The sequence below is a fragment of the Montipora foliosa genome, chromosome 10 (genome assembly GCF_036669935.1).
Source record: "Montipora foliosa isolate CH-2021 chromosome 10, ASM3666993v2, whole genome shotgun sequence".
NCBI lineage: Eukaryota > Metazoa > Cnidaria > Anthozoa > Scleractinia > Acroporidae > Montipora > Montipora foliosa.
This window is the reverse complement of record NC_090878.1, coordinates 9,962,681-9,977,810: the sequence shown is the minus strand read 5'-3', so window position 1 is coordinate 9,977,810 and position 15,130 is coordinate 9,962,681. Positions and strand designations below refer to the sequence as shown.

Genomic DNA, 15,130 nt, shown 5'->3' with positions numbered 1-15,130 from the left:
ATAATCCTGTAGGACGTAAAAGAACCCGCACACTTGTCGCAAAGAGTAGGGCATGTAGTTCCCGGTGTTGTGGTCTGTCTTCTGTGGTGTATCATGGTTGGGAGGGTAATTGCTCGGAGATATTAGCTACACCAAGCTACTCTAAAAATCCAAGGGTAAATAAAGATATATGATATGATGATGATATGATACAACAACGTCGTTTACGCACAGAAATGCACCGTTTCCGGTGAAAGGGCAAATGATTGACAGGATAGCGCAATGCGGGCGCGGGTTCCGTATGCACGGCCTATCCCTTCTTTGAACCAACTAGGCCTAGTATTTCTTTGTCGACAAACTCAAATTGTTCAACAAACATTTTCTTGTCACAGGAAAACGTTACGCTTATCAAGGAAATCAACGACCTCAGGCGTGAACTCAAGATCGCCCGCACTCAAGTCCATGATCTTGAAACCGCAATAGGTGTCATGCGCAAACAGCAGTTCTCCGACGGAGAGGACTCTGGGAACACAGACAACAGATTATCTTCAGACGAAAATAACGAGATGGAAAAGATGATTGACATGCAGAAAGGGGAGATCAGGAAATTGCGCGTCCAAATAAGTGAAATGGAAAATGTTATTAACTCTCGACCACCTTCGGGATCGAGGTTACCTCCTGTCGGTGTTATTTAAATATTTGACACTTTTTTTTATCTCATGTGACTTATTAACTGTTTTAAAACTGACCACAAAGGAGGAATTTCTTTTTTCAACTCGCATGTCCAATTTTAACACCTTTAACAATGACTCAAATTTTGGCGGGAAAGCTACTTGCTGTCGAATCCTGAGGTGAATTTGGCGGGAACTGTCTTGTGGTTGTAATTTGCCCTTGATAAAAACGTTTTTTGTTTTTTCACTTCTAAACGATATGGATCTATGAACTCAGTATCTTCAACGTATATGTTATTATTTTCGTTTTGTAAGACTGATTTTATTGAACGCTTGTAAATAGAACCGGACTTTTGTTCAACCAAACCGTCTCAGCCAATTTTTAAAGTGTAGACATTTTAAGTTCACGATGCATTCTATTACTCCAAATCTGTAAAATATCATAGACTTCTAAAAAAGCCTGTAAATAAATAGTATTTTGAATCTAGTAATTTCAGCTTTCCTTTTTTAATTTCTTTCTTTCTTCCTTTCTTTCTTCCTATCTATCTATCTATCTATCTATCTATCTATCTATCTATCTATCGAAATTGTGCAACTTGCTCATTTCACTTTAACAACTTCTCGAACATCACTTATCTCATCTCCGCCCTCAAAATATCTTTTGATATTTTCTCCATATCCTCTATCACGCATTGCCTGTTTCTAATGCAGCCCTTACCAAACCCGACAGTTGATTAATTAATTAATACGAAGTTGATTGCAGGGTTCGTCCTACTCCTTGAAGTCCTCGAAAAGCCCTGGAATTTAATTTTAAGTATCAAGGGCGCTTGAAAAGCCCTTGACAAAGAGAATTTTGTGGGAAACTGCTTGAAAACTCCTTGAATTTTTGCTTGGGTAAAAATTGATATGTCCACGTTTGACCCTAATTAGATGCACGCGGATTTCAATAAGCGTCACGAAGTGTCTCCTTTCTCTTCTCGCCAACTTCAACATCACTTGTGTCTCAGAATACAGACAATTTATGTCACAAAGTGTCCGCCAAATGCTGCCCTATAAGTAAAGATTAACTGCTGCATTTACCCAAAGCTAAAAATAACGCAACCTTTACCCTTACCTTATTGTTGAAAATAGGTAGCAAATGCTTAGACTTAAAGGGACACTTTGTGTTGGATGTCAAAATTGGGCGTGCATCTAATTAGGGTCAAACCTGGATATAAGTGGATTACATGCAAAAATTAACATGCCCGTGCGTGCACTTAACTCGCAGGACGTGGGAAAGAATATCAAGGTAGGCTTTTTAGCAAAGAAAACACTGAAACACGATGTATGGCATAGATATCTTCTTACGAACACTTCTTGAATACTCCTGGAATTTTACATACAAAATCCAGCGCAAACGCTGTGATTGATAAAGTGCCTAGGGCTATGGTGAAAGACTGTTTCTGGGTAATGGGGCTGGGTTCCAATTTAATACCAAGGGGACTTCTGGGATTCGTTTAAAAGAAGCCTGTGATTTAAACCCCTTCAAAGTATAGCGACCGGTTGTGCAATAAATATAATTGGATTGAGTTGCTTATATACGCGCACCAGTAGCAGAGAATTTCTTAAGAAACAAAGACGACACAAGTTTTCAGGTGAGGACATTGTTTGTATCTAAGGAAGCGAAAACAGCTAGAGCTAAAGAGAATGTTTTTTTGTTAATCGGCCATCAGTGGCCTGACTGAGTATTCCATGATCACCAGTTTCACTCCTATTGTAAAGTGAAATGGGGACTTACTGTTATCATAGAAGGAGTGGAAAGAAATGTTGTTTACGCTAACAAAGAAGGCTTTAGGGTAGCAGGTTCTGGGATGCCTACCAGTGTAAGATTTATAAAAATTAGCATATTCTTCCTCAGCGGCACGATGAAATTTTAGATGTGACACGCGCACTCCGTGCATTGCGCGCTCTCCCAATTTGCACGTGTCTGAACTCGAGGCTGTGAATTGCGCAAGTTTTGTTTGGTATGAACCGCGCATGATTCAGTCAAGTTCAGCTGCGGAATTTCTGCGGAATGTGTACAATCTCGTTCCCAGAGTCATCGTTTCCTTGACCAGCGGTCGGGAAAGAGAGACTCTGGTCGAATCCAAAAAAGGCCATATTTGACTGCTTGTTGAAAAACGGTTTTATTTCCCGCCATTTTCAGTCTAAATTCGAAAATCGTGCTTTCTTGTAGATTTTTATCGACACGAGGTTGAAGATGATCTAGAAATAAATCTTTTTACAACTTACCAGTTCCGTAACGTTTTTGTTTTTGAAAATACAGCAATTGTCAATTGCGTGACACCAGACGCTGAAATCTGTTTTGATTGATAAAATGATGTATCTCGTTATTCTCCGCAGTTTTAACGCTTCGAGTGTACTAGGAGATGTTTGTAAACTCATGTGTACTGTCTTGGGAGTGAAAAGTAAGCGCTGTCATGGCAAGGTGAACTCCATTGTTGATTTCTTTTGATTTCTAACCGTCTCCCCTCACGCACGCGCAGTTATTTAACTCTGGTTCCGGTTTTGGATTTTTCCAGACTCTCCCGCGCCCGTTCTGCTGGAAAAGGGTAACGGAGGCTCTGGGAACGAGATTGGAATGTCTACAAAAAACGTTCGCCGTTCAAAGCTGTGTACAAACATTCCCATCATCTGTCAACTTGGCACATGGTGGCACTCCGTGCAATTTTACAGCATCCTATAATCTCTGAAATTAGAACCCTTGAAAATGTGAAATTTAGAAAAAGGTGCCTTGTTGCCACGATTGTCTCTCTCCGTCAGGGTACGACTTGGATCAAATGAAAGAAGACGACAGGGAAGAGAAAATTAAAGTAAGAACAAACTAAAATGCCTGGATAAAAGCATCGCATAAAAGTGCCCAAACGTCTAATACAAACTATATATGAGTTTGAATAAGCATGTATGTAACGATCTCTCTAACATAAATTATCTCGACTCCGAAGCCCACTGATTTTTTTTTTCAGTTCTTGGTTTTTAACTTCTCTATAAATTTACGCCGTGGTACGTACTGAGACCTAGTATCCGCTATGATACCCTTTCTGAGCAGCAAGGAGACTGAGTTCCAATTTAATACCAATCAAAGGGACTTCTGGGATCAACTGGCAAAAGCGGGCGATTCAAGAACGAAATGAAGTGGATTTAGTTGTTTAAAGCGCACAAGGAACAGAGAATTTCATAAGTAAGGGAACAAAGACGTCACAGGTTTTCAGGTAAGAACATTGTTTGCTTCTAAGGAAGCAGCTAGAGCGAGGGAAAACGATATTCAATGTTAATCGGCCGTGATCGGTTCTCTGACTCATCTGTTCACGATCACCAAGTTAAACTCTCAGAGTGAAATGAGATGATTACGTAGTTACACTTTATTGAATGTTATCATGCATAAAATGAGTGCCAAAAACATTTTCATATTTACGAAAGTTTGAAAGAAGGTTTTTCTCGGAAGCCATGCATTTTGAGATTTGAAAATATTAGCATTTTTGTCACGGGCATGATGGAATTTTATTAAGGCACGTGCAATCCGTGCATTGGTCTCGCTCACTTTCTACGTGTCTGAAGTTGAGGTAGTATGTTCCCCTTCGGTATGAACCGCGCATGATTCTAAACAAGGCACAACAAGCGGTTTAGATAACAAACTCATTTATTCAACTCAATTTAGTTAATACATGATAAAAAAAAAGACAATAACTGAATCTCAGTAATTACTTAGAAACAGAAAAATAATACTGCAGAATTGCACTGCCACTAAGGCCTAGAACATATCCGTTTCCATAATAATCACAAAACATACACTCACAACAACGGCGCGCTCCATCATTCCTACATTTCCGCTGTTCTAATAACAGTAATGTAGCAGTTCTCGTAAGCTGCTACTGTTTGGTATTGTAAAGGCTTGGGCAGTCGACTTCAACATTTGCTTCAACGTCTGTTCAATTTCGTTGAACAGCGATGTTAAAACCGTTTGCCCTCCACTTTCAACCGTGTTGAAACATGTTGAATCGAAGTTGACTCGATGTTAAAAGAGTTTTTAAAGAGCGTTAAACTTTGATTCAACAATCATTTAACATTTCTATTGTTATCGCGAATGTTGAATGAAGTTAAAGCCGGTTGCCGCACCCCCCTCCCCCTCCCCCTCCCCCCCCCCCATCCCCGCTTACTTCTTCTGCAAACAAACACTTTATGGAAAGAAGACTTTTCGGGAAGTGTGACCGTTATTACATGACGTGCGGTGAAAAAATTAGCCGATTGTTCCTGCAACTGTGCAAATAACCAATATTACAACGACAATATGTACAATATCTCAGAATAGTTGTAATCATTTTGTACTTTTTTCTGTTCAATAACCAACAGAGTTGGATACTAAATCATTTGTGACTTTGTTCGAAGAACAAATAGGGAGCTTAAGATCTACGACGGTGACGTCGACGAAAACGTCACCTCAAAATAGAAGTTTGCTCTAGTAAAAGTCTTTCGCGATTATTCCATCTTGTTCACTTCATAAAATGTGGGTGAAGTAGCCTAAAAATAAATTGGTATACGAGCAGTTTCAGACTGAAAATAGAGAATGAAAGATTCTCTGTTGCATGCTAACGTTGTCGTCAAAACCTAAAATTTAGTGATTTCACGTCGTCGTCACGCAGAGAACCGCAAAAATATAAGCTAAAATCCGTGCCGCACGTGCAGCACGATTATTTATGCTCTTTTAACCAATGATATCATTGTTTTCTGGCGTTTTCGACGACGTCGTCGTCGTAGATCTTAAGCTCCCTAATTATAGTTTTCGACTCTGTTTTTGGACTTTTTTTTTCGGGTCGGGCTGCGGCTGTGTATGCGTAAGATTTCTCTGTCTCGTAGAAGGCAGTTTATGGAACTCTTTCTTCAGAGGTAATCGCGATGACCACTAAACCACGTGACAGATTAACGGGGAAATATGTATTAAAGAATTGTGTGCGCGACCGGAAACGCGTTTTTGTGATTTCGTTGCACGCAACGCAATATCCGGTTATCGTATGACTCTGTGACAGATATCGTAATTTTATCATTCTCCCAGTATTGTTAAGAAAAAGTATTAAATATTTTTAAATATCATCGTAGAGACTTGCAAAGCATCTGTTTTCTGGTTTTTGAAATAAATGCCCTTAACAACAGTTTCAAATGTAAACAAATATCCATGATCGCACTTAACGTCATGGAATGTGGACTGTGGACTTGAAACTGGATATTCACCAAGATATTGTAACTTAAAAAACCACACCCACTGAAATACTGTGAACTTAAAGGAAGTCGGCTAAAAATCCTTCAAACAAAGTGCAGGCTACCCGTAGCCTCTTGTTTACTTGAAGGAACTCGATTTTAAAAAAAATTGCAGCGAAAATTATTTTTGTAAACCGCGGTTTTTGTTAAACCTCTTGAGGATAACATAGACCGCGGTTTACAGAAAGGGACATTTTTTCTTTCTGTGCAAATCTTTTATCAATTTCTTGGTTCATACATTGGTGCTCAGTAAGTCTAACTTCAACTTGAAAACATTGTTTAGACCAAAAGGGAATATTCGTGTTGCTTGACATAATGCGCCTGTAGTGAGTGTGCTGGAATCTAGTGATCCGTATCTACTTCATACAAGAATCCAGTGTCTGGCATTAAAACCCTGTTATATGACGTACTCTGAACAAATACCCGCCATTTGTCAAACGACGTCGGTTTAATTTTGTTTGCACCCCCGGCACCAATCATTTCGCATGCTTCGGGGCCTGTAAACATGTCTCCTGACGTTTTATCCACCAACACGACCTCCTTCTTGTCTGAAATCTTCTCTGGTTTTGTGAACTCGTAAAATCCCCGACCTGTTTTGAACGAGAGGTCGTTGTTCTCCACGAAAGTGCGGATATCGCAGCGCTCGTCGACGTCCAATATCTAGGAGAGAACATTGAGATGAAAGCAATGAATCATCAGCGTCCGCGTAACTCTCACTGGAGAAAAGGCCTGGAAACGAGGCTGGACGGCCACATGTGCGTTGAAAACGAGGCTAAACATCTTCCAGGGATTCCCAGTTAAATCATAAATTCTCCACAAATCAAATCGTTGCTTTGCACACGTAAGTACATTCGATTCATCGCTATCTCAAAAAGAACTCTTTCTCTCTCTGATTCAAAGCACAAAGCTTCTGACATGACATGATTGACATTAACTAAAACCAATCAAAAGCATTAGTCACGTGACTAGTCCTCACCAAAGAATTACGGGCTCTAACTTCCTTTCATTTGTTTGTTATCAACTTGAAGGAATCGAAAAAAGCCGAAATTAACGTAAGCACAGAATCATCTCAACAGATATGTCACGCTATTCCTTTCTCAAAGGCTCTAACGTTACCTACCTGGAATCGCGAAGGATTAACTGGCACCAATTCCCCATAGTCTACTCCGCCAGTGTAAGTGCTTTTGCTTCTCCCAGCTAGAGTGTCGAATAACGAGTGCATGTTACGATTCAGACCGGATCCCTTAGATCTTCCTTTCACTTCGGCTTCAAAGGCTTCTAGATGCTCCACTCCCTGTTCACGATAGCAGATCGCTGTCAAGAAGTCAACAATGGAGGCAAACTGGTCTAACTTCAAATGCCAACCACAGGTTAGGTCAGCTAGTTTGCGATAGAACGTGTCCGAGCCGCCATAGTTGAGACACTGGACCGAATATATTCGTACTCCCATTTCGTTATACAGTTTCTTGGCCTCTTCGCGCCAGTCAATTTTGAGTGTATTGAGGCTGTACGAAGGGGGGTGGGGTGAAGCATCACCAATCATCACGAGCGAGCGCTGGGAGTCTGGTGTCCAAGAAAGCTGTTCACGGACCTAAGGAGTGAATTTGGATATTCGTTCAAGTCACACAATTAACCAAGTCCGAATAAATCACAGAAACATCCATCAGAAGATGTCAGTTTTGACAGAGGTTTGCTTAAACAATCATTGAAAAAGACGTAATCTTGAAGGGTTTGCATTCGATATTTCGCGGGAACAAAAATAAAAGATATTTGCTCAAAGACATCCACAAGACGGATCCAACTATTAGGGGGTATTTACATTAGACCGGGACGAACTTAGACCAGTAAGAACTTGTACCGGCATGAAACTTTTTCGGCGTTTACATGAACCGGAACGAAATGCTTAGTGCCTGGTTTCGGGACGAAATTATATCTTTTGTGAAATAACTATATTACTACCACCAAAGCATACAGGCTTGAAATTTTTGGACCCCGTCTGAGATTTGTTGTTATTTACATGAGAACGGTACGAAATTAGACCGGTACGAGAGCTTACCATCTCGGTCCAGCAACTGAGACCAATATCATTACCAGGTCTAGCGCTGGCGCAGTAATTGGGACACTGTAAATTGAAATTAATGATGAAATGATATGTGAAATGAATCATATATTGAACTGCGGGTATGAAATTAAGTGAAGCTATGACACTATGACAATTTTAACAATTGCGTAGAGAATTACTACTGCAAGACCTAAATCAACTCTTTGGAGTTGTGATAAAGAAATAGGTACACCCCTCACCTGCCTCAAAACTAGCTCGTAGCATTCATCACTGTCGTATCCACAGGTGGAGGAAACATTCGTAATAAAGTCGCAAATTTTCTTCTTGTCACTACTAAAGTCCACCCAAGTGGTGTCGTATGTAGCCTCTTTGTCTTGATAGTCACCATGAGCAAAGACAGCAATGCGAATTCCAGGAATCTCATTCAAAAGACGAGTAACTGTTTGTCCCACACGTTTTCTGACCTACAGAAGAGCATCCAAGAAACCAACACAGGTGATCATTAAGTGGACAGACTTTGCATGACTTAAGTTATCGAAAAAAACTTCAGCGCAGTACAGCGCTTCATTCATGTGACAACAGCAACACTAGAAACAACTTACTCTGCTCTTACAAACACAAGAATGAATTTTTACATACAATCGAAATGAAAAAAAAAGGGTATTGGAATCTCCTAAAAATATTAGAGAGTATGTTAAAGAGCTAGGAAGCCAAAAACCAAGACTGGATGCACTTTACAATGGTCTGAAGGGACTTACTGTTATGGTGCACACTGATAAAAGTCAAAACAAGCTAGATTCACAGGTACCCCAGTACAGAAAGAAATGACAGGCCACAAATCTGGTAACACTGTGCCCTCCTCTTTTTCGGAAAAAATTGGGGCACTCTTAGCTCCCCGTGAGATGGTATACATGGTTTGCAGTCCTTATCCAAGCGAAGACTTCGAAATCTCCCCAGTAATCACTCCAGCTCTGATTTAAAAGACATTGCTTTCTCCTCAGTAATGTTGGCCAGGGCGAAGCTGAACTCACAACTTTCCACACACTTGTCCAATGCTTAACAAATGGGACCCTTTTCTCAAAAAGGAATAATACTTTAGGACCCTTTTATAGCCTACAAATAGAGTGCTTGGCAACAACTTTGATTTCCTTAGTGTGCAATAGTTGTAGACAAGCCATTGTGACTTTGCAAGTTGTCAGTAACGCTAAAGGCGCTGTTACACTGTGCAGTTTTTCATGTAACTTGTCTCGCAAGGCCATTGCAAGACAAGTTGCACGAATCATTGCCCAATGTAACATACCTTGCAACGGCCAAAAACGTTGCGAAACCAGTTTCAGAAACCGTTGCGGAAAGTAGAATTGAATTCTACTTTCCGCAACGGTTGCAACGATTTTTTTTAAGCATTGTGCAGTGTAACATCTGTCCTGCAACTTGTGTTGCAACGGTTTGCGCCACCAGCCAATGAAAATGTTCCTTTAACCTCATGTGATCATCCAAACGAGACAAGTTGCATGAAACGTTGCTCAAGAGCTTAAGCAGACGCGTTTTTAAGACGCGGACGTCAACCGGAAGAGGAAATTTCGCGTGCCAGGGCAGTGGTGTCTCCCAAATTTTTATACTAACTATCTCTAATGGATAAAAGATACATGGAAATGTAAATGTGGTTGTGTGAAAACAGGTTAGAAGGGAAAACAGAACACTTCCGGTTGCCGTCTGCGTCTCAAAAACGCGCGTGCTTAAGCTCCCTAGTGTAAGACCCGTAAAACAACTTGTTTCGTAATGTGAGAACATTTGTAGAAATGGCGTTACGAGACAAGTTGCACGAAAAATTGCACAGTGTAACAGCGCCTTAAAGCTCCGTCTTTTCTTCCATTCAAATGGAGTATGGGGAATAAACTTTAGGTTATGAGCTTTTATAGACCTCACTTAGTCATGGGCCAAATAGTTTTCATGGTCTGAAATGCCTCCATCATCTCAAGGAAGCACAGATGCCTCCCATCAATGTGGCCCGGATTCGATTCGCAGACTTGGTGTCATAAGTTTTTTGAGTTTGCTGGTTCTCTACTCGGCGTCAAGAGGTTTTTCTCCGGGTACTCTGGTTTCTCCCTCCCCTCAAAAACCAACCTATGACTTCGGCTGTCCATCGATTTCGATGATAACTTAGTCAAGTGTCCTAGTTACAGAATCTTTGGTATGCAACAAGACCAGGTCTTGAGCGGCATACTCTGCCACACTTCACACATCTCAGTTCACATATCTCAGTTGTGCCACTTGGCACTGGTGAATGGGTCTTTGGTAGTCTCGTAGTCGCTTGTCTTCCACAACTACCTTGGATTTATAGACTGCTGCGCGCACTAGTCTTTCTTTAATAAGGCCTGCTGTTCCCAGGCGTCAGGATCTATCTGTGCCGTTTTCATGCACGACGCTTGCGCACATCCCTATAGCGCAACTTCAGCCCACCTTGGTTCCTTTTGCCTTGAGCTAATTCTCCACAGAATAGACCTTATTCATAAATGGCGGTCAATTTATAATTCTTTTGTCCAAGTGCAAATTAGCCTCGATACCATACAGTGAATTGAAAAGAATTCTTGCTCTAAAATGAGGCTTGTTAGGCTTATTTGCACATTAGCAAAATAGTAGTGAAACAGGTGCCATTTATGAATAAGTTCTATACCAGCTTTGAGTGGCTATAGTCTGGCATCCGCACAATGTGACCTGCCATCTGAGCTGCGAAGCAGGGATGTTGCCTTCCACACTTGTGGTTTGACCACGCTCTACTACAGTACTGTAGTGTCAGGGACTCTATCTTGCCACTTCAATCCTCAATGACCTGGGACTAGTGCCCCAGTGGAAAATACATGTGCACTTGACACTTTAATAAAGCTCATCATCATCATCATCATCAATATCATCATCATTATTATTATTATTATTATTATTATTATTATTATTATTATTTATTATCATCCTCATCATTACTATAATGACTATTATTATTATCATTAACGCAATAAGTTTGCCTAAACCTTGAAAGGCTTGATCTGTATCAATTCATTGTTAGGTGAACACCTATAGTATATGAGCCCTTCTGATGAAAACATTACCTGAGTAAGACATGGATACATGGAGCCTGTGGTATCAAATGAGAAGACAATTTCCTTGACATCGGCTCCTCCAGTTGCCGTTGCTGCTGCTGCTTTTGGCTTCTTAGCTGGGGATGGAACTTTTTTTTCTTTCTTTTCCTCCTCAGCAGCTGTTTCTGGTTTCTGGGACAACAGATAACATTATTCTTTCATAAATGCAGTCAAAACCAGTTACAGGCTCTTAAAGAATGAAGGCCTTTGAAGGTTCTCTCAATGAGAGTCAATCTTCCAAAGATCCCGGACGGTAAAAATCAGCTCTGGTAATTATAGATCTTGGCAAGATCCAAAAAGGATTCTCCAACATTCTTTCTTTGAATATCATGAGAAACCCTAGTTGTGCATTTGAACATGGTGATCTTGGCAATAATTTTTAAGAATCATTACTGAGATCTTTAATTAACTGACCATCTTTAAAGGTCTTTCCACATCAACAGTCCTCACAGATATAAAAATATTTGAAACAACTTTCAAGCTCAAAACATTAAGTGTTTTTTTTCATTCATTCTGGACTTTGACATTCATTTTTTACCAGTTTGCAAGGGGGTTTAAGTTTAAGTTTAAGTTAAGTTTAAGTTGAAATACAATAATAATTGTCATCAAACAGGTATTCAATGTCACCTCAGGTAAAAGTACCACAATAAAGATACTACATGCCCCAAACACAGCCATGCAAAAAAAAAAAAAACATGTCTTTGAACAAGTGTTATGAGGCAGGGCTGATGGTTTTCTTGTCTTTTCTTCATCTACTGATTCGATTATGGATGAAAGTCTTTTCTTTTGCATTCCTTTGTGGTTAAAAAAGAATTAAAATGATTCAGGGTAAAAACTACAATCTTAGGCTCTTTAATTAAACTCAGAAATTAAACCACCGTATAGCACATAATGCTAAAGTATTATTTTCCAATCATCACCATGATGCTAAAACATTCAGGTACGGACCTTTGAATGAAACATGACAACAATATTAAATCAATTTGGACATTTTCCCTCGCTTAGCTGTTTCACCTCCTCGACTGCTTTCTTTCGTTTTCCTCTTGCAGCTCCTCGGCTTGTGCTGGTCTCAGGTTTGGTATCTTCTGTTGAAGCTGGAGTCACTGTGGTAGCTGGTGCCACTGTCCCTGACATAGTAGTATCACCTACACCTGTGTCATATAAGAATTCGGTATCTGGCAGCAAGACGCGATTGTAGGAAGTTGACTGAACAAAGACATCAAAGTCCTCAAGTTTGGATTTATCAAGGTGAAACTTTGTAGTTTCCTTTGCAATTCCTAATAGTTCACGAACCTAACAATAATAATTAAATAAATTAATATTAATTTCCTTCAAATGGTGCACCAGAAAATGTTCACAACATAATTACAGGGCATTTGATAAACTGTGAAAAAAATTTGTGAATTATGCGGCATCACATGGCTGATTATGTGGTAAATTACGTTATTTTTTAAGTCTAAAAAACAAACTATTACAAATTTTTAGCTTTTTTATTGTCTCCTATTCTGCTCTTTGTGTGCATTATGCACCATTGTGTGGAAATTAGTGAATTATGCAGCTATAGGGTTCAATTTGGGGTCAATTATGCAGGATCACACCATCGCATAATATCAGATGCCCTGTAATTATCAGTCTTTCATCCAGGTTCTTATCTCCAAACACAAGTTTCAGCTTGGAGACTGATTTGTTGAGATCTTGAGATTGTGGGTAGCAACATGAACTTACAAATGCCTGATTTTGGTTACTATCATTTACTCACAGAAAAAAATCACACTGCATTGCTTTAATGACTTTGCAAAAACAATATATACTATTTTAATTATTAGCAAGTTTAGGATGAAATCTAGAGAAGGGTTAGACAATCTGATCTTTGTGTTTCTGAATATATCTGACAGTATGATCCATTTAACTGGCAATTTCTAAAATGCAAACAGTTGTCGCAATAACAAAAATACAGAAAGGGTCAACTGGTGTCTTGTGCCTGTCAGAAGAATGATAAAATAGTTGCTTGGCCATGGGCAAAAGGAAAACATAAGAATGAGATTCCTAGACATGATTCAAACCTGCAACATCCATCGAACTGGTCGGATGCTAGAGCTACCCTTTGAGCTACAAGAACTCTGAGGGAGCTACAATCTTTGACATTTCAAATGGAAAATGAAGACCAACCCTCCCCTCAAATTCGATGATGAAACAATGGCGGGCTTCAACTTGCAAACGGATTCATCATTGATTTTGGGAGGAGGGGAATACAATTTTTTTCATTTTATTTTTTTCATTTCAAATGAAAAATGAAGACCACCCCTCCCCCCAATTTCAATGATGAAAAAATGGCAGGCTTCAACTTGTCCAAGATTGTAGGTCATTAATTTTATGAACTGTGAGTCCCACTGGTCAATGTGGGCTCTAAAAAGTCATTTCAAATTAATGCAGCTATTGACATTTGAAGGCGTAATGATGAAAATTAACTGAGAAGTGATTAATTTGGTAAAATAGTTGCTTGGCAACTGGTGAGAGGACATTAAGAGAAAAATCTGAGTCTTCGTAGTCTAGTGATTTTCAATAACTCAGTATAAAGGAAGCTCAAACAATTACGTCAGCTCTTTGACTGGGATCTTGGACAAGTGAAGGCTCTCAAGCTAGGAATACCAGCCTGCACAGTATGTTACATGTACTTGGTGGGCTGGTAATAAAAACGCATTCCTTGCCAAAAAGCACCTGTTTCACGTTTATAAATAATATCAGTCTTCTTCAAGAATAGGAAATTTACTCCAAGCTTAAGTTTATTTTGATGACTTCAAGCACGTAAGATCGTTGTGTATTTTGTTATGTACGGGCTTAAATTAAGCCACCTTCCTCGACAAATCTACAGTTGTTGGGAAAGTCACGTAGTCGTGTACCTGTAATGAGATATAGTCGAGTAACTTATAGATCAAAATTAAGTCTAGAAACACTTTCTCTACCTCGTCTCCTGAAGCCATAGAACCATCTGATTTTCTTCTTACAACGATCTCCTTGTGAAATTGAATCGTTTCTGGTTTCGTGAGTTGATAGAATCCTCGTCCCGTGGCGAACTTCAGCTTGTGTTTTTCGACAAAACTTTTGATCGAAATTCGTTCGTTTACCTTCAGTGTTTTAAATCGTGAGTCGCTCACAACCTTGGTTTCGGCTGGAGCTTTTGGCTTGCCTTTCTTTGGAGGCATTTTCAAAAAAACGTTTTGAACACCTTCAGATCGAGCTGCAAACTTAATGAATAGACGTTTTCGATGAAATAGACGCTTACAAAATTCTCTATGGAGGCGTAGTGAATGCAAAAATTGCTTTATTAGCACAAGCATTCTTTTCGAAATTACGTCGAGGAAAAATCATTACATTAAGTTAAACAATTAAAAGTAACGAAAAACAATAAATTACATTGGAAATAATAAAAAATAGTAGTTCAAGGACACAAGAATTATTTTTGTGATCCCTCCCTTCCCTGCCAATGTTTGTTGTTTGTACAAGTGGGTGTTTCCTGATGGTTTCCACCAATCCGCATTCTTCTATTTTTAAACATTTTTGTTCTGTTCCAAGGAGCCTTCGAAATGGTAGTCTGAAGTGTCAGATAAATACAGCCTTCCTGAATTCGACGCAAAAGAAAGAAAAGTAAGTTTATTTTGTTCACAATCCCTGATGCTAATATTATAATTCTGCTGCATATGAATTTTATTTCTTCAAGATAAATCTGACCTCGCATCCTAAGAACTTTTGGTCGGCACCCAATATGTCGGAATAGGAGGTCAATTAAAACTCTGGTGGAAATTCGTGATTTGATCTGCGTTATGCACAAAACAAAGAATATCAAAGCAGAGGTAGCTAAGACTAGCCTCTTGTGACTCGTCACGCAATCTTTCCTCCTCAACGAACCTCTGCTGAAACGAGACGGGTTTGTTGAGTAGGAAAGAAATGTCTGCGTAGGAGGCTAAGCTAAAACTAACTTATAAAGAAATCTA

General features: G+C 39.5%; 2 protein-coding genes across 2 annotated transcripts in view; one reads left to right on the top strand and one right to left on the bottom strand.

Moving 5' to 3' along the window:
- The window catches only part of LOC137973661 (cilia- and flagella-associated protein 57-like), a 27,330-nt gene extending 26,191 nt beyond the window's left edge, over positions 1-1,139 (top strand). Inside the window, exon 18 of the mRNA XM_068820516.1 lies at positions 372-1,139. Coding sequence (XP_068676617.1) covers positions 372-674 — 303 coding nt within the window. The 3' untranslated portion in view covers positions 675-1,139. The remainder of the gene's footprint in view (positions 1-371) is intronic.
- Positions 1,140-4,316: 3,177 nt separating this feature from the next.
- Positions 4,317-14,436, bottom strand: LOC137973227 (uncharacterized). The gene is made up of 6 exons (XM_068820001.1): positions 14,102-14,436; positions 12,153-12,431; positions 11,109-11,270; positions 8,244-8,468; positions 7,063-7,533; positions 4,317-6,602 (listed from the first exon to the last, which is right to left on the bottom strand). The coding sequence occupies exons 1-6, from the start codon at positions 14,339-14,341 to the stop codon at positions 6,285-6,287; spliced, it is 1,695 nt and encodes a 564-aa protein (XP_068676102.1). The 5' UTR covers positions 14,342-14,436; the 3' UTR covers positions 4,317-6,284.
- Between the last annotated feature and the right edge of the window lie 694 nt (positions 14,437-15,130).

Bases quoted from the DNA above. Each gene is read 5' to 3' on its own strand.
- LOC137973227 (XM_068820001.1), bottom strand. From the start codon at position 14,341: ATGCCTCCAAAGAAAGGCAAGCCAAAAGCTCCAGCCGAAACCAAGGTT. The intron at 12,432-14,101 runs GTAGAGAAAGTG...TATTATTGTTAG, and splicing joins CTATGGCTTCAGGAGACGAG to GTTCGTGAACTATTAGGAAT. The intron at 8,469-11,108 runs GTAATGTTTTCA...GCTCTTCTGTAG, and splicing joins TGTATCCATGTCTTACTCAG to GTCAGAAAACGTGTGGGACA.